This window comes from Anas platyrhynchos, chromosome 1 (genome assembly GCF_047663525.1).
Source record: "Anas platyrhynchos isolate ZD024472 breed Pekin duck chromosome 1, IASCAAS_PekinDuck_T2T, whole genome shotgun sequence".
Lineage (NCBI taxonomy): Eukaryota > Metazoa > Chordata > Aves > Anseriformes > Anatidae > Anas > Anas platyrhynchos.
Genome location: NC_092587.1, coordinates 163856929 through 163874754, shown reverse-complemented (window position 1 = coordinate 163874754; position 17826 = coordinate 163856929). Strand labels below are relative to the sequence as shown.

General features: G+C 40.7%; 2 protein-coding genes and 1 long non-coding RNA gene across 25 annotated transcripts in view; 2 read left to right on the top strand and 1 right to left on the bottom strand.

Annotated features, from left to right (window-relative positions):
- UCHL3 (ubiquitin C-terminal hydrolase L3) overlaps positions 1–308 on the top strand; it is a 29522-nt gene extending 29214 nt beyond the window's left edge. Inside the window, exon 7 of the mRNA XM_027473158.3 lies at positions 74–308. Coding sequence (XP_027328959.2) covers positions 74–157 — 84 coding nt within the window. The 3' untranslated portion in view covers positions 158–308. The remainder of the gene's footprint in view (positions 1–73) is intronic.
- Positions 309–3622: 3314 nt separating this feature from the next.
- On the bottom strand, positions 3623–5142 carry LOC140001303 (uncharacterized). The gene is made up of 3 exons (XR_011806384.1): positions 4905–5142; positions 4443–4618; positions 3623–4341 (listed from the first exon to the last, which is right to left on the bottom strand). It is a non-coding gene; the product is annotated as an uncharacterized lncRNA (long non-coding RNA).
- Positions 5143–5152: 10 nt separating this feature from the next.
- Positions 5153–17826, top strand: part of LMO7 (LIM domain 7) — a 129330-nt gene continuing 116656 nt past the window's right edge. For 11 of the 23 annotated variants that reach the window (XM_038183937.2, XM_038183593.2, XM_038183903.2 and 8 more), the window contains exon 1: positions 5153–5309. In XM_038183937.2, the coding sequence (XP_038039865.2) occupies positions 5247–5309 (63 nt within the window). In that variant the 5' untranslated portion in view covers positions 5153–5246. The remainder of the gene's footprint in view (positions 5310–17826) is intronic. The other 12 variants (XM_027473313.3, XM_038184093.2, XM_027473299.3 and 9 more) reach the window with 2 other exon arrangements.

Genomic DNA, 17826 nt, shown 5'->3' with positions numbered 1-17826 from the left:
GTTGCTTTTTTTTTTTTGAATAAGTATGATTTATAATTGTGCTGGTCTCATTTGTTTGTATGTTTTTCCCTAGGATGCAATAGAAGTTTGCAAGAAATTCATGGAACGTGACCCAGAAGAACTAAGATTTAATGCAATCGCACTGTCTGCAGCTTAAAACTTTTCCAGTTGGGCTAATCTACTGCAATGTATTGTAACAATAAAACTGTTGCCATATGTTAATAGTACAAATTTTGATACTTCCCTAACATCTTGATTAACTGTAGTATACGTGGAATAAACTTTGCGTTTGTCCTTGCTGTACCTTAGTACTTGTTCCTGAAGCAACTTTGTGTATTTATATACACGCATGCATTTTGTGCAAGACTTGTGTGTGGTGGGGTTTTCTCCTTCCACCCCCTTAAAAGTTTTGGGAATTACTACCTGTGATACTTATAGTAATAACAACGAGCTAGCTCAAAGCAGGACTATCATTCGTATCATTTGCATATAACATTTTGAGTGGAGTTGGTGATAATGGGCAAAAACTTGAAATACAAGGTTATCTGCATCTTTTAATGAAATGATACAAGAATATTATAAGAACTTTTGCAGGTGACTGAAGACAATTTTCACTGAATTATTTATAAATAAATATATGGAAGAAAAAAAGCCAGAAAAATGACTGTTTCTTCTTACTAATATTTTACATTTCTTACCTTTACATTTTGAATAAAAATTAATTTTGTTTTTCAAGCCTAATAATGTCAATAAATTATCAAAAAGATGTAGTTAAACCAGTGTATGCTATTTGTATATGTGGAAAAACTTGATTTTTTTTTTTTCACCCCAAAAAAGCCACAATGGTAACTAATGGTAGTTCAACTGCTAGGACGGCAGCAGGAACACCCAGGTGAATACAGCCATAGGAAGCATCTCAGCTAACTGAAATAAATGATAGAAAACATACGGCCTGTTTCAATTTTTTAATTTTTATTTTTTTTTAAGGAGAACACAAATGGTCTATAGATTTTAAGATAGCTATGATAGCCATACACTTTTTTTTTTTTTTTTTTTTTTTTTTTTTACCACTATAGGAGTATCATGAATTTGTCAGATGGCAGTACTGAATGCTACATGATATCCTTTCCCTTTGCCATCTCTCCCGTGCCACTCACGGGATCTTAAGGTACTGATGACCAATTTTTCCACTTGAATTAGTAGCAACTTTTATTTTTTTTGGCTGAGCAATCTTGTGCTTTAGGATTCTCATGAAGGTGGGTTTTGTTTAATGTGCATGTTTTTGACATTTCAGAAAAGCATTTATTTATTTCTTTGAAGTGAAATGTTTCAGGTTTGCTTCCAGTTAAGACTGCTGCCAAAGGAACTTGAACCTTCTGTGTCCCAGAGGGTGCTTTAATTCTTTATTAATTGTCATTACAGGAAAAAGGAATGGGATTATGCCAGAAGTAATCTGGCAGAATTTTCCTTCTTTATTGAAAAGAAAGAGGCCTGGGAGTCTGCTTTATCACTTAAGAGCATCTTTTGCACTCTAAAGGAGAAGTCAGAGTGTTTGTCTAAAAATGTCACCTGGAGAATCCACTAACAACAAGACTCTGTTTTCTATAAGCCAGCTGACTGGAAAAGTGAGAGGGAAGAACAATACTAATGAGCTTCCCTTTGGAGTATTGTTTTCACCCCCAACAAAATGCAGTGTCATTAAGTCTTGTATTTATGTTGCTAGGGACATTAGTGAAGCCCTGAAACTTGCTTTTAAATAAAAGTCAAAGGCCTGATTAAACAGAAAAACTGCATTGTTTTCCTACTAATGCCATGAAATATAATAAAGGTTGTCACAAGATAATTGGGAAAGAGCATATTTTGTGTTAAATGTCACTCAGATGATTACAGTTAAGCAACTAAAGTATAGTTAATATAGATAAGGCACTGCCAGAGTGGGGAAAGAAGAGGAAGAGCAGTTGAAAGCTACATCGGTTATCTGGGAAAATATGTACGCCATATGCTCTTCAGTGTTCAGATGTTGGTATTTTTAAGTAATAAATAGGGATGTGCAATTACTGCAAAATAACTTCATAACTGGAATTTTAATTGAGTATTAGGAGTGATTAAGTGAACTTCTGACAAAGGAAATGTCAAATGACAGGGTTGGGATAGTAAAACTGAGGTGGGATTTTTCACGGGCACACTGGAAAAATACATCTCAAATATCAGGGAAGAGCTTATAAATAAGAACTCTGGGTATATTGCCAGTACAATTTTGTTCATTTTTTTTCCTATGTAATCTTCAAATCAGTTGTCCTGCAGAGTAAGCTTCCCTTCTATTTTCCTTTAATTTTGGTGTTAATTTGGGGTTTATTAATATATAAGACGGTACTTTCTCCTGAACATTTCTTTTGGAAGGGTTCTTAAAAGTGTGTTGACAAGGGAAGACCAGCACACTGAGCCAGGAGAGGGATCTGTGAGATGGTGGAGTATCTCTGGCACTGGAAGAAGCTGGATAGGTTGGATACCAGAAATGAGCCACCGCATCATGTGTTGTCCAGCCGGCTTCTTAACGCAGGCACAAAAGCCTTGCAGAGCCACTTGTTGTTTTTGGTTCTGCGCTGCCCGTGCAGGCATTGCCTCATCTGTACAACCTCTGCTCATTAGCTCAGGCTCCGTGGGAAAACACTGCTCTATTTCCAAACTTGTGCAGCCCTGCCAGAGCCTCGCCACCTTCGCATGTAGCACGGTTTGGCTGCAGGCATTCAGTGCTAGTGACTGCCAGGAAATCCCTCTTGGGCTGCGGCAGCCCGGGCTGGCCACGCACCTCACCGTATGGAAATGGTGCGTGTAGGAGTGAAGGGATGATGCATACTCAGCGCTTCTGTAATTTTACCTGAGTGGAGCAGGGCTGCTATTAAGCACTCGGGATTGTTCAAGCTCTTTTAAGTATATTGGTGTGTGCTTTCCCATGATACTGCGAGCGTTTTGTTGAGAAACGAAGAATGCCAGAACCAGAGCAATGCATTTTTCCCTTCAGTCATGGCTGCATCATCAAGTTTTTAAACCACGTGAGAAGGAAAAGACCTTTTCTGTCATTCTAATGCAAGATACAGAAGAAAAACAAACAAACAAACAAAGCAAGCCCACAGCCCACATTTAAAAAATAAATACGGATTTTCCTTGAGAGATGAAATACGTGCCTTGATGGAAAATATTATTGTACCAAATATTTGTAGAACTCTCTACGAAAGGGAAGTGACAAATTGTTGCTTCACTTATCCCTGGGAGCACAGACATGGCAAGGCTTTGTTTTTTGCCGAGTAGAGCGATATTATGTTTGCTACTTTCAACACCAATAATTAGCAATTGTGCCTGGTGTATGTAGTTTTTTTTTCTGATCTAAGAGTCTGGTGGCTTGTTAGCACAAAGGTATATTAAACTACTTCAGTTGTTTGTGCTTAAAGAGAAAATTTGTATGTGACAATCTAAAATGCACTTTAAGAAAAAAAAAATGGTGCATTTGGGAGCTTTTGTTTCTCAGAGAGTAACTGCTGTTTGAAAGCTGCTGTGGTCTTTGCAGCTTACTAACAGGAGGACTTTGTCAAATTTACTTGGAGTTTTTGATGTCAAATATTAATCATATGAAAAGTGATTTGATTAGTCATTAAGTGCAATAAAACAACCAGAAATAATTGAAACTCTTTAAAAGCATGACCTTTTTTCAAACCCATTTCATGGAATTTATTCTTAAATTAAATTGTTGATAGTATTCATAGTTGGTTTCTCCTTTCGAAGGATGAGCATCTTATTTTTATGTAGAGTAAAAAGGCTGGGAAACACTGCATGAGTTCTCCAGAAAGAAATTAGCAATGACAACTAATGAAAACTGACGTCAGCCTACAGCAGCGCATACTTGCTTTGACTTTTTTTTTTTTTTTTTTAATCTTTGCAGTCATGAGTGCTAACGAGTGAGAGTGGGAGGGTTGGTTTCTGATGCTCTGGCTTCCCACTCGAGAGAAACACAGATTCTTGGCTTGCGTTCAGTCTTGTGGCTGGCTGATCTGGCTTCGGGTGGGAAAGAGGAGTAGCAAAAGTCTTCAAAATTATAACTTTCATTATAATTTCACTCGTAGCTGCCTTTTTATCAGAGATGTCTTAAATCATACCACTGAGAGGAGCTAACGACATCATTTCTGTCTGCTGTGGAACTTATTTCAGCCACTAGCATTGGGTTTTCGTGCCTTTGTGTACCACTAAATCCACATCTCCGTGTACGGCAGACGCTGATGGCTAACAGCTTGTTGGTTGGTATGTTGAGATGATCTCTTAAAGTCTTCACTCCCATCCTAAAAAGGTCTACAAAGCAGAAACGTAAGAAAAACGCTATTAGAAGTTCGAGTAGAAACAGGTCACCTTCAGTAGAAAGTGCCAATGATATCAGGTACCCCTCAACATGCCTGCGAAAGGCTTTTTGTCCTGATCCTCCTTCAGCTGCTCCACTGGGCGGCTGCTGCCCTCCCACACACCATTCAGTCAGCACACCCGCTCTGCCCCAGCTCTAGGGCTAGGGCAGCCTGGAAGCAACTCCAGCGATGTGTGGTGCCACCCCAGCTGGCCTGCATCTGCCTTGGGCCTGGGGAGGAGAGAGGGCTCCATGGGGAGGAGAAAGGACTCCTCAAGGAAGGTCTCACCAAGCAAGACCTCCCCTAGGGAAGTGTCTCTAAGGGAGACCTCCCCAGGGAAGACCTCCCCTAGGGAAGACCTCCCCTAGGGAAGTCATTCAGCTCTGGGCCCTAACGCAGGTCGATGCCAGGTGTCAAGAAGTCCCAAAGCTGTTGGGGATATGGGGAAAGCAGCAGTGGCTGCCGTGGGGCTACTGGTGGCACCGGTTCCCCTTAGGAAAGGTGGCAGGAGCAGACCTGGGTCTCTCACAGGGTGAAAGGGGCAGCAGGACAAGGTAGTGGTGGCCCTGAAGGGCCGGTGGGGGGACAAGGTGTTGTCCCTGAAGGGGCAGGTGGGGAACAAGGTGTCGCCCCCACAGGCTGGCAGTCCCCAGCCGTGCCCGGCAGGCGGCGGGGGCCGCGGTGCGGTTTCTCAGCGAGCGGCTTCCTCGGATTCCTGCGGTCGCCGAGGGCCAGGGGGAGGAGGTAGAGGAGGAGGAGGAGGGAGAAAAGGAGGGAGGAGACGGGGCCGGGAGCGTTAAAAGCAAGCAGCTGAATGACAGCGGCCGCTGCCGGCTGAGGACCGAGCGCTGCCCGGCCATGGAGGGCCGAGAGGACGCCGAGTGCGAGGCGGCGTTCGCCGAGGCGCGGAGGTGGCTGGAGGTGAGGCGCTGAAAGCCCCCGGGGGTCCCCCTGCTCCGCTCCCGGGGGAGCCGGGGTCCTTTTTGGGGTCCCCTCTGGGGTCCCGCTCCTCAGCTTCGTTTCTTTGCGAGCAGCCGTGGCTGCTGGTTTTTTTTTTTTTTTAGGGGTCGTTTTGTGGTTTCGGTACCGCCGGCTCCCCCCTCCCCACGGCTGGATTAAAGGCTGGCAGGGCTCCGCTCCTGTAATTAGGGCTCGCAATTTCCTCCCGGCTCCTAAATTACTTCTTTAGCGCTCTCGCTCTGAGACGGTTTGAATTAAAGGCGCTCTTCTTCCTGTCTGTGAAGAGTGTAGGAAATAGTAACCTGAAATTACAGTCATTTGCTTCTCTCCTCTTTTATTTTTTCTCTTTTTCTTCTTTTAAACATTAGTGTCTGACCGTACGTAGCTTGTCTTAAATACCTATGTTTCTGCAGTCACCACACTCAATACAGTAATGCCCGGGAAAAGGTTGGAAACAGGCACCTGAGTGCTTGCTGTGAGTCAAGTCCTGGTGGGAGTGGGTAAGCGAGGACAGCAGTGGGGATGCTGCTTAAAGAGGTGTTAGACCCTGCCCATCCTTTTGGGACACGCTGTGCTTCTAAAGGTGAACTTCAGCAATCCCTCTGTGTGGGTTTCAATGTCTAAATAACTTCATCTTACTTCTGTGTACCCTTCCACCCGTCTGCCTGAGACGAAACCTCTGTGGTCACAAACACGATAGTGATAACTTTCAGAACAGTAAATATTCAAAGGATGGGGTCTGGTACTTTTTATCCTCGTCTTTGCAAGCTTGTGGAGACCTGAGTTTGTACTTCTTTGTTTCCTCTGTAAAACAATGACATCTAGTGCTTAAATCCTACTGAGGGAGATCAGAGAGTTTTGAACTGACAGCACCGTAGGTAAGGGTATCACAAATGATTTTCTCAAGTGTAATTGCTATCTGTGAATTTAGGTAATTAAAGCAGCCCTGATATCCCCAGGTGTCAATTTTAAGAGAGATCCATGAGTTTAGGCTGTTAAAGTGCTTTTCTCCTGTATATATATTTCTTTTTTTTTTTTTTTTTTTCAAATCGGTAAAGCTTGTTTTAGAGAGCTTCATGAAGATGATGTTATACCATCTTTGAAAATTTTAATTTAAGAGTTTGGGGATTTTTCTCTTTCTGTATGATATTGGCTGGCTCTACCATGCAACAAAAGCATCTCCCTGCCTGCCAGTAGCACGTGGGAGCAATAGCAAAGCTATGTAAGCGTGAGGTCGATGCTATTTGTTCTGTCGTGGAAATGTTCAGATTCCTCTGTCCCCCTCCTAGGTTATCTGGTTATACTTTGTTTCCAAGATGTGAAAGCTTTTCTCATCTTGAAGTAATGTTTTAAACTCATGCCTTGAATAAACTTTTATTTTAAACAAAGTAACTTAAAAACCTGAAGGTGTTGATAAACAGGATGTTAAAAGTTCTGTAGTGTTGAAGGAAAATGTAAATATTTATTTTCAAATGAAACAAGGTTTTTATTTCAGAGGGCTTGTTGTGTTGCTCTACTCTTTAAATCCAGACAAACTAAATACACAAGGCCAACCATTTCCGTTGTATAAGAGAAGAAAGACATTTTTAGAGTAATGAGACATCCCAAGGTTTTGTGAACCTTGGTGCAAAGCAATGGTATGCATGTGAGTGAGAGTGAAACTTGTAACAATACCTACTCCTAATGATTAAGCCATTGATTCCAAGGGTGAGGCAGATTCCCAAATATTTATGAGCTTCAAGTTCTTACCATTTTGTAAGGGTTTTGTTTTGTTTTGGTGTGTGTGTCAGTTTCCTCTAAAGTTAGAGGAAGATGAAAGCATACAAACACTAGCTAATAGGTATTTAAAATAGTGAGCAAAAACTTCTGTGAACCATTGACATTTCCTTTTGCTAATGAAATCAACATTAGCATATTGCTGTATTTCAATAAGAGTTTTTTAGATTTTGAGACTTAAAAAATAAATAAATCAGAAAACCTAAGCTCAAAGATTGTTTTGTGTTTTTTTTTTTTTTTTTCTTTTTTGGTCGTTGTTTTCTCCTTCCAGGAATGGGTAGCTGTATTTGTCAGGTCTCAGGGAGTGGGAGGGGAAATGAAACAAAGTTGGGGGAGGAGGGGGGAAGAACACCCCAAATTTTTTCCCCCATCTGTTCTTGAAGTTTTTTTTAAGAGAAAGCAACTTGTGCCCTGCTCAGGTCCACGTTCTGCCTGCTCCCAGCTGAAACCTCCATGCTATTAAAATAAAACTGATTAAAAGCAATAACAATAAAAATTGCATTTGATGTCTGGTATTTGTTAAGGAGAGACTTTGTGGTTTGGTTTTGTGTTTGTTTTTTTTAGTTCAAGTTCATGTTCAGGCATATTTTATGATAATGTAGACAAGGCAGGTCTGTAGCCTTTACAATGCAAAGTCCCCCAGCCTCTTGTAAAAGAGGTTTTGTGTACTGTGGAGAACTGGCAGGGGGGTGTTGTTGCTTGTCTTGGTATCCCAAACTCTAATTGGGGATGATTAGTCCCTCTTGGAAAGCTGACTGTCTAGCACACAGGCTCATTTTGGAGAAAGAGTAGTGATTTTCTTGCAAAACACCAAATCTTCTTGGGTGCCACTGTGCTGACGGCTTGTCCAGAGCTCAGCACTGCTCAGTGTTGTTGGGTTCATGCATCTGGGGCTCTTGGAGTCTTCTGAGCTGTGCGTGTAGCAACTGCTGCTGCTCAAAATCACATCCAGCTTGGCCTTTATTTAGCACCTTAGCTGGGCATATGGTGTGTGCTGAGACCAGAATAAAATGCTGAAATAATGCAGCTTAGAAATAGCTTCTCTAAGGTAGAGCTGTGTTTGCCAGAACTAGAAATAGCTGGGCTTTTACAACGATTTTACTACATTCTGTTCCATATTATAGCTTCAGAAAACCAGAGCTAGTCCTCAAAACCCAGCATTCCTACCCAGCTATTAACTATCCCAAATTGCCCGGTCTGTGTTTCCTGCACTCTTGTTTCAGGAGGTGGGAGGGCAGTCCTACCCCTTCCTCTCTGCAGTCCACCATCAAGTCCGTGTGTGTAAAGAAAGGTGAAATGTGGGCCCTCTCCCCACTGACACCCTGGATCGTTTCAGAGTTCAAGAGGGGCTGTTCTCTTGTAAAACCTCTCAGCTTTACATTTGTGTTCTGTCTCTTAAATGAACCTTAATCTTCAGGTAAATGTCTATGGTTTGAAATTGTTTGCTAAAGCAACTTGAAACCTGACCTGCAAAGTCTGTAAATCTTTAGTTAGCGTGCCCTGAGGCAAATAATGCTTGATTTCTATTTTTTTTTCTTCCCCTCGCCGCAGACTAGTCAAATGTACACCATGTACAAATCCTGGCTGAGGGAGGGTGGGAAGTGAGCGTGTGCCTGAATGAATTGTTGGAGTGAAACAGCAGAGCTCCAGGAAAAGAAAAGCAAATGGAGCAACACTGACGAATCACCCAAGTGAAAACTGGGTGTTGGGCCAAGTCACTTTTAGTATTGCAAACTGCTACAGGGCCTCTCGCCATCTGACCCTCTTCCCCCAGTGGCTGATCTGGTGTTATTGAAGTCAGATGTTCTGAAAGCTGCTCATTTCACTTGATGCTGTCATTGGGAACACCAGCCTTGGAGTGGCAAGCAAGATCCCCTAGTCCTGGGCTGTTTCTCATGCAGGGATGCTGCAGTGCAACAGGAGGAGGCCTGTCCATCACCAGCACTGCCCAGTGTTGACGGAGGGAGGAATTGCACGGGTGCTATTTCTAAAGAGAAGGCTTTTATCGTTTTTACTAGGCAGCTTTAGAGGAATGGACCCCAGCCTATCTGGAGGGCAACTGAAGACAGCTCTGCAGCTCCAATCATGTCATGGCCATTAAGCAGGTAGCAAAAATCTGATTTATCTGAATGCTGCTGTGTGTACACTAACAGCTCCATTCATTATTCCACTACAGTAGGCTTTTCAGAGTTGAAAGCTATCTCTCTTTGTGATTTGGAAGCATCTCTTACACTTCGGTTGTTGGTGAAATTAACACATGTATATATTTTTTGACTTTTCTGGGAAAGAGAATTGCATGCACATGTACCTCTGCCTGGAAAAGTTGAAAAGCAGACTTGAGGAGTTGCTTGGTAGAAAGAGTCAGCTTCAGGATAAAACTTGAGAGCCAGTACTGCTTACTAAAATCTTTTGGTTTGGACAAGCAGTAAAGCAATCAAATCCAATGAATGGTCTCTGACATGTGGTCACCAAATGTTTCTATTTGCTGAAACCGTTCAGACTCTGCATTTCTACTGTATATTTTTATGGCTTCTGCAAATGTAGCAAGAGGTCTAGCAGCAATGTTTTTCCTGTATTTGCATAGAGATCTTACCTCAGTGATTATTTAGTTTTGTTTTTCCCCCAAGCATGAATCTAATGCATACAGTCTGGTATGGCAGATGGGAGAAATAACTGTAGAGAGAGAAGCTGGCCCAGACTCATCTTACTGTTCAAATCCCGTTCTCATAGAGGCATTTACTTCAGTGGCAGTAATCATTATGAAAAGCTTTTTTCTTGTTTCTGAATGAGGTATTTTCAGATGGTGTGCAGAGAACCAGTCGTTGTACTCAATGGTGTCAGAGTGAAAAATGTTTGCAAGAAAAGGCAAATCCTATATGTTGTGTTGCCTAACCCGTGTCTAATACTGGCTAATTCTGTCAAGTCATAAAACCTGGGTGGGCTGGTTTCTGGAGAACGTGTTACAGCAATACCACCAAAGTTCTGGCTCACTTCTGCATAAGGGATGTATTTAAGCCCCCATTAGGTAGGTGCATCAATATTTCATTATTGTGTGTAGGTTATTGGCAGTGAACCCTTGCATGGAGTAAATCTAAGTGTATCCAATTAATATATAGACATGGATTGTTACAGAAATATACCTGTTAAATAAATATTGTAGGAATTTAAATCCTGGAAATAAAGTTCTCATTGACTGCAGGCTCTAGAAACACTTTGACAAAATGTCATAAAACAGGCATAGCAATGATGATTTCAAGGGAGAGAGTGACAGTAGTATTGATTTAGCTGGGTGGATACTGCTCACTCTGTTACCTTATCCATGGGACAAGGAGCTTCCCAGAGCTTGGGAAAGATATCTCTGGTATTCACAGAGGTATGTCTGAGAGAAAAGCAGGATTGATTTATTTGCTGGAGGAAAAAGTCTATTTCCAAGGTCCTACAAGGTGGGTTTTACATATTGTCAAGTTAACTATATTTGCATTTCTCTGAGATGCTTGAGGTCAGTCCTCACACCAGTGTGTGATGGGCATGCGTAGCTTTTAGCTGAGCTCCCAGGGTGGCTGCCTCCTTTGTGGACAGCTGCCTCTTTCTAGCTCTCTAGTTTTCAGTGTTTTAATATTTTGCATGAAATCAGCATCTGCAGGCACTTAAAGGGAAATAATTAACTTGTGGAATTTAGAGACATACAAGTCTTGTAGATTTGGGAACTGTAGTGCTGTTTAAGGGCATCTACAGAAAAAGTTGACTAAACTTTTTTCTTTTGTATTATGTGGTTACCAACTAGAGTCAGTTGTAGAGTCACTGTTGTTCTTTTCCTCTTGTCTCTTTTGTTTTGCTCTGTTTTTGAACTGTGACCCGATCCTTCCTTAAGTTTTGCGAGGTCATGTGCGTTTACCTCTTGTAGTCTGGGGGAGGAGGTGAGATGATAATTCCTGTATTTAGGAATATATATATATATTTTTACTACATTAGCGGGCATGCTTTTAGCACCTTTTCTTTGTCAAACACTTTTTTTTTTTTTTTTTTGGTCCAAATTCTTTAAGTTTTTAAAGAGCACTTTGGTATATTTCATTAGGCTGTGATCTTGCTGAGCTTTGGAAAACACTTAGGTTTTTATTGTGTTTTAAGAACCAGATACATTCCAGCTGTTCCTTGTACCTACCACTCCCTGTCTTTAAAGTTCCTTTCACTCTTGGAGGAGGGATTTTTATTTTTTTTATAATTAGGAAAAATAACAAAACACTACTTTCTTTTTATGAGACTGACATAACTTTATTTATGAAATGGACTTTCCATCTTCATCAGTTTAATAAGTCTGCATGTGTTCTTAGACACAGTGTGCTAGAAATGCTTCTGGTAATTTACAGTGTGCTTGACACACCTTACATATTATTGTGAATTACCTTGGAAGGAGTGTCTTGTTTTTGCTGTTCTTCACATAGCTGAATGCTGTCAATCCAGCAGGAAATCTAACTTTAGAGGAATGCAGTGGATAAGCTATTTTGAAATACATGTAGGTTCATTAGTTCCTCATTCTGCAAGCAGTTGTAAATCTAGCTTTTTATGAGTAGTACAGAATTTTTTTTCGAATGAAAAGCAAGGTGTATGGATATGACTTAAAGTATGCTAGCTTCCAGTTGAATGTTTAGTAGTAAAACCTTCATTTGTGTTCCACCAAGAAAGGAAACTTGATTTCAACAGTATTTTGCATTTGTGGTACGAAACATCTGGGATTACCTTAGACCAGCCTGAGGTTTATAGGCTTGCCTTATGGTTTTCCAGTGCAGGGTGTGTTGGCAGTTTTTTCATCAGTTAATGTAAGAATCAGATTCAGCTCTGAATCACTATTTTTAGAAAATAAACCCAATATACTAGCTTTGGGAAACAGTTATTAGTATATTAGCCAAGAAAAATCAAAATCGTGGTCCTATAATATCTCTAAAGGAATATCTGGCTTGAGATCAATTAACATAGAGAAAATGTGAAGTGTTGGGCCAGCCCGTCTTCCAAGAGTAAGTTCCACAACAATGTGGTTTTGTGTTATAGCAATGAGGTGTTGGTGAAACTCCAGCCTTTGGTATGTGCTTCTCCTGCCTCCTCTTGTGGTGGCAGTGGGGTTTCTGACCCTCCGGTGATTTGGTTTAGTGCATCCTTCTGATGATGGAGACCTGGCCTGCTCTGTAGCGTTTGTTTGTGTTCAACTGTTTAAGGTACTATACTTATTTTACCTGATCAGCTCTATGAGTCTGCACATAAGGATGCACAGAAGCAATCTCTGAAAGGTATCTGCTTGATGCTACACAGAAGCTGTATTTAGGGCGTTGCTGACCCCTGGAGCTTTCATTTGTGGCTTAGGGTAGTTGCACGTGTAAAATAGAAGAGAATAATTTGAAAAGGAAAAAGAAGAAAGTAATAACTGATTCTATGTTAGTTTTGCAGCATTTGGCTCCTGGAGGGTGAGGGCCACCAGTGTTCATAGCAATGGTGGCAGTGGCGGAGCTCACATTTTGATGGCAGCTGTTTGGTTGCAACCCAGCTGGTGCAACTTGTCCATGGAAGAGATGAAGAGGCAGACACCTGAATTGAGACAAACCTTCTCCTTCCCTGGAGGCCTCTAAAATCACCTGCTTCTGCTCATTGCCTGTATCTCCTTCTTATATGACGTGGGAGTCATTCACCAAGCGCCTGGGGTCGAGGTATAAGCTAGACACCTGAATTAGGGAGGCTGGCTTCCATCCATAAAAAAATGTCTTCAGGATGAATTTCATAAGGCTTAAAAATACAGTTGAAACTGTTTTAAGTAGAAACTCTGCCAGGAGTTTCTGGGCCCAAGCATTTGAAAGTATTTGATATGCTTATCAAGCATCTTCCGCTATGGCAGAAGAAGCCCTTATGTCTTGTTGGAGTTTCGTTGTTTGGAGAAAATCCTTTAGATGGGATTGTGCTGTCTCGCCCAGCTGTTCTTCAGTGATTGCCTGCTGTTCATGGGTGCAATCTAATCCCAGATCTAATCTATGGTGCTACTTGCAAATTCTTTCCTGGAAGTACTTTATTGGCCCCGCTATTTCTGTTTTATTTCCTTCAGGAAGGAATTTGAAAAATCCAGCTTATAGAGATTGTTCTGAGACTTTCTACACAGTCAAATGACTACATCAGTTAGTAATTCATGATGTGATAAAGGATGCAAGCAAACAAAGCCAGATGTCAAAGTAACTGTGAAGAAGAAGAAGTAAAACTAAGATCAAGACTTGACACTACACTTGTGTGCACATGTTTTTTGTTTACTTTTTTTTCTTTTACCAACAGCTGTGGTACTGCCCTGAAATGCTTCTCTGGGTACTATTTCAGAGTAGGTGAAGCTACATTTCCAGAATGGGAAAAAATTCTCTTCCTCCTTGTGTCCTTTTCTTTTGGCATTAACACCTTCACTGACAAAATACATGTTTTTGATTTACCCTAAAATGTAAACCTGAGGAAAAATGACCTAGGCATCTGATTGTAAACTTGTCTGCCAATACAGAAGGGTTGTAATAAAGTAATATTGATTGTCTGAGATAACTGCAGTGCCTTTGTATAATTTTTGAAATGTCATCTGGGCATCTTCTTAGTGAGTTCTCTGCCTCCAATGAAAAAGTTCTGTGGAGCTGCTTTTATTTGGACTGAATGAAAATGGGATGAGGAAGATGGCGTGAGCTCCAGGTACAGATAGATATCTCTCACAGACATTTGCCTGATGCTGTAGAGAGAGAGAGGAAAAAAGACTGATATAAACATTGTCTTAATGATTATTCAGGAAAGTATTGCTTCACAGCTACGAGCCTTACGTGTCAACGAATTTTTCAAAGACAAATCCCCATTAAAATGCAGACACTAGTTTACTCACTAATGGCCTAGCTTTCATGCATCTGATAAAATCCAAAAGTTGTCTGTGACTTTGGGATAGGTCTTGCAGACATGGGCTGTATTCTCATTTGGGAGCATCGTTAAAGACTCCAGGAAGTTCTGCATGTCAAGTGTCAGTGGATGTATTTGGGAGCTCTGTGCTTCGGAGAAATGACAAAGGAGAGAGGTTGGTGAAGTGAAGATGAGAAATGTGCTCCTAAGGTTGTTTGTACACAGCTACGTTTTCTTCCTAGAGGAGTGAATTTCTTGCCTTGTGAGTATTTTAGTTATGAATTTTTGTATTAAGGACTGGTTTCTCGAATGCATTGTTTTGCATTTTTTCCATTCGGAAGAGAAGGGGGGAGCAATACCATCTCAGAGTATTCTAAGTATATGAATGTATTTATTGTACTTTAACTTCTCATTTTGTATTTGTAAAATCAGTGTTCATCTGTTTCATCTGCCATTGGGCACGGAAGCCTACTGTAAGACCTGTCTGGAAAAAAACATGCATGTATATGTGGTTTATTTTTCTTCCCTTTCTTTCTTACCTTCCCACCTAAATATATTTTTATTATATAAATATATATATATATACATATTTAGCCTAGTAACTAAAATTTTGTGGCAACAATTTTTGATCTTTCCTGGAAAACTACAGTAAGTTTTTTCTAAACTTGTGTGGATATACTGTGCTTAAGAACAATACTATCAGTTGTCTAGTTCTCAGTACAACAGCTTATTTTGTCAGACTGAAATACTTAACATGCATGTTTCAGCAACAAGATTTGGTCTTCATGTCAGTGAGTTTCTTGAAAGAACCCTATCTCTGTCGAAGTAACAAAACATGAGATCTAAGCAACATTTTTCCAATGCCTGTGCAGAGTTGGTAGGGAAGCTGACTTTAATTTTGTTCCCTGTGTCTGGTGAGGAGATGTTTGCATGCAGGTTTCCAGTGGTGACTCATAGGATTGCTTTCTCCTTCCTCTGCAGCCAGCCTAGGAGGCAGAGCAGAGGGTGTGTCTCATGTGATAGTGTGACAAAGAGATCTACTTTTCAGATGGGGGGGAGTGAAATATGAAAGGATGTAGGCGTCTGTCATCTGTCTTTAAAGGTATGCCAGCCTTTCCCACTTCGGTCTTTATTTTTAAATTTCCTTAGAGCACTGTTTCCAACCCAGCTATGCTGTGGCTGTGCTATGGCCACGTGTTATCTTTATTCTTACCCTGTTTTGTGGAGCCTGTGGGCCCAAGAAACTGATGCAGGCTCAGCTTAACAGATGTTATTACAGGGGAGGATGTGGAGAAGAGAGCCTGATCTCTGTATCCTCCTTATCCCAATCCCAGCACAAGCTCCTCCACTCAAGTAAAGAAATGTGTTTCAGGAAGGGATGCTTTTATGTAGGTTGCTTGTTGAGGTAGATGTGACATGTACCAATTTTTAGCCACTTGGTCACTATTGTGATCTACAGAGGAGTATAACTTTGCTTAGATTGGTCATAGGGATTTTAATTTTTGTCAGAGATGCAGATTTATGACCTTCATGAGTTCTGGCTTCACATATCTGCTTGATCCAGGCTGTGTATGGGAAGTAGCTTAGCTACACAGAACTGTGAGAGCTAATTTAGATCTAGCAGGAGCACATGTGTATTCAACAGCCTTGTACACCATCAACATCCTTCGAGCTTAGGATGCTGTGAGTTGATTTCAGTGGGACACAGCTAATCCTTTTCTTCATCTGACAAATTGAAGACTGTTACGCCATGCTGTTTCACCTTTCTGTTTTGTGGATTTTAAAAGTACAGAACTTGCTTCTATGTAACTTCTTTTGTCTGTCAGCAAGTTTGTTTCCCAAAGTACCAATAATGCACAAGTTTCTCAGCTACTGCAAAAGCACAATGGCTGTTCATCTTTCTTAAGAGCTTGTTAGTCTTAGTTATGGAGTGCAATATCCTTACCATGAGAAGTGTGTATCAGAAATTTATTCTGAGCAAGCTGTCTTAAATCTTCTCCTACATAGAGGTAAGGGATGTGGACTTCACATGACCCTTCCTTTGCTGTATTGGATGTGTAATGCTATGATAAAAGAAACTAAATCTCTGTGTAAATGTTAGCATTACATTAACCCCTCCTGTCTACTTTTAATATGGCTTTAATCCTGTGATTAAGAAGGAAAGTAGGGAGCATGAAGAAGAGGTAGATAAAAATCCACCCTCTTGGTGTGACCAGTCTGATGGGCAGTATGATGTATTGAGGATTTCCTCATTGTGTAAGAAACTCTGGGGATTGAATATTATCACAGAGCAATATTCTCAATCTGATGGTTGATGTTATGTTACCTGTTTGTTGTGTCACATCCTTCAACTTTTTTCAAGTTTTAGCAATCTCAACTTGCATGAGCAGCTCCTGTTTACTGGTTCAGTTTAAATGTTCATCTCTTGTTTTACTGTAGGTCTTACATCTGTAATGCTCTCTGGTTTTCTGCCAAGAAAATCTGTTTTTAATCTTGAATTCTAAGCTGCGTTTTTTTTGGGAGGCCCTCAGAAGTAAGCATGGATCTTCAGTGTGAACTAAAGTTGTGCTAGTTTCCTGGATATAAGTGCCAGGACACTTCTTATTTTACACTGAATTGGATCACAGCATCTTATAGCAACTCCCAGTGGTCATTAAAACATCAGTTTTGCTGGTGATGTTTCTTTTTTATTTAAGCTAAAATTAGACTGACATGTCTTGGCATACATATATGGTGCACTTCTTTGTATTAAACTTCTGGCATAATTAGGCTAAAGCACTGTCATGAAAACACAGCTTTGGTTAAAGCCTACAATGACTGGCAGTAAAGTCTTTAATAACCTCTAGAACACTGTATAAGAGCTATTAAAACATAGCTGTCAGCCTGAAGTTGTGAAAAATCTCTGAAGCAGTGGATAGTTTCAGGGAAAGAGGTCTCCAGCAGTCAGAAAATCAGCATAATGTTATTTTTGAGCCCAAAGTTCCTTGCTTCTACTTATATGTATAGTGTTAAATAGTGCTTGTAGATGATGCTTGTTGCAGATACTACTTGTTACAGTCTCTGATGGGGAAACTGCTGCACAGAGCAAACTGGCAGCTCATGTTCTCCCTCTGCATAGATTCATTACTCTAACCATGTTATTCCCATATATGCAGTCTGGAAATACTTGAGGTCTTTGATCTTGAAAACTTAATGTTTGAAGAATGTAAATGATGCACTTCTTTGATCTGCTTCTTAAATTAAATGGTAATTGTGCAAATTACATTAGGCAGCTTTCCACTTAAAGGTTTGTGCTTTTCATTTCACACTACGTTAATTTTAAGCCATATGCTGTTGCTGTTTTTTTCATCAGTGAATTCTGGTAAGGGGAAGGTGCTTTTGTTTCTCCATGGTCTAATTATCAGCAGTGTATTTATTTAGTAGTAGACCTTACCATGCAATTTCTCTAATGCCAGAAAATGTCAGTGTGTGTCTATACATTCATAACTGGGGAAAAGTGAGCCTTTAAGGGTAAGTAGTAGGAAAACTACTGAGTTTTGTGTGCCCAGAATGGGAAGACCTGCTGGTGCCCAGAAATGGAGGACCTGATTTCCCTTAAGCTGGTAGCAGATGTTTGGGCAAAAGCTCTGCTGGAATCTGGTGCGTTATCCCAGGCATCTGTTGATAGCAATGTAGCAGAAACTCTACCTGGATTTTTCTGTTACTGGACTATTTGCTGTTTACTTTCCAGATTACTGTCTTCTTCTAACCAAAAACCTGATGGATAATTCAAGGTTCCTAAAATGCTGATGAAACTCATGCAAAGTTC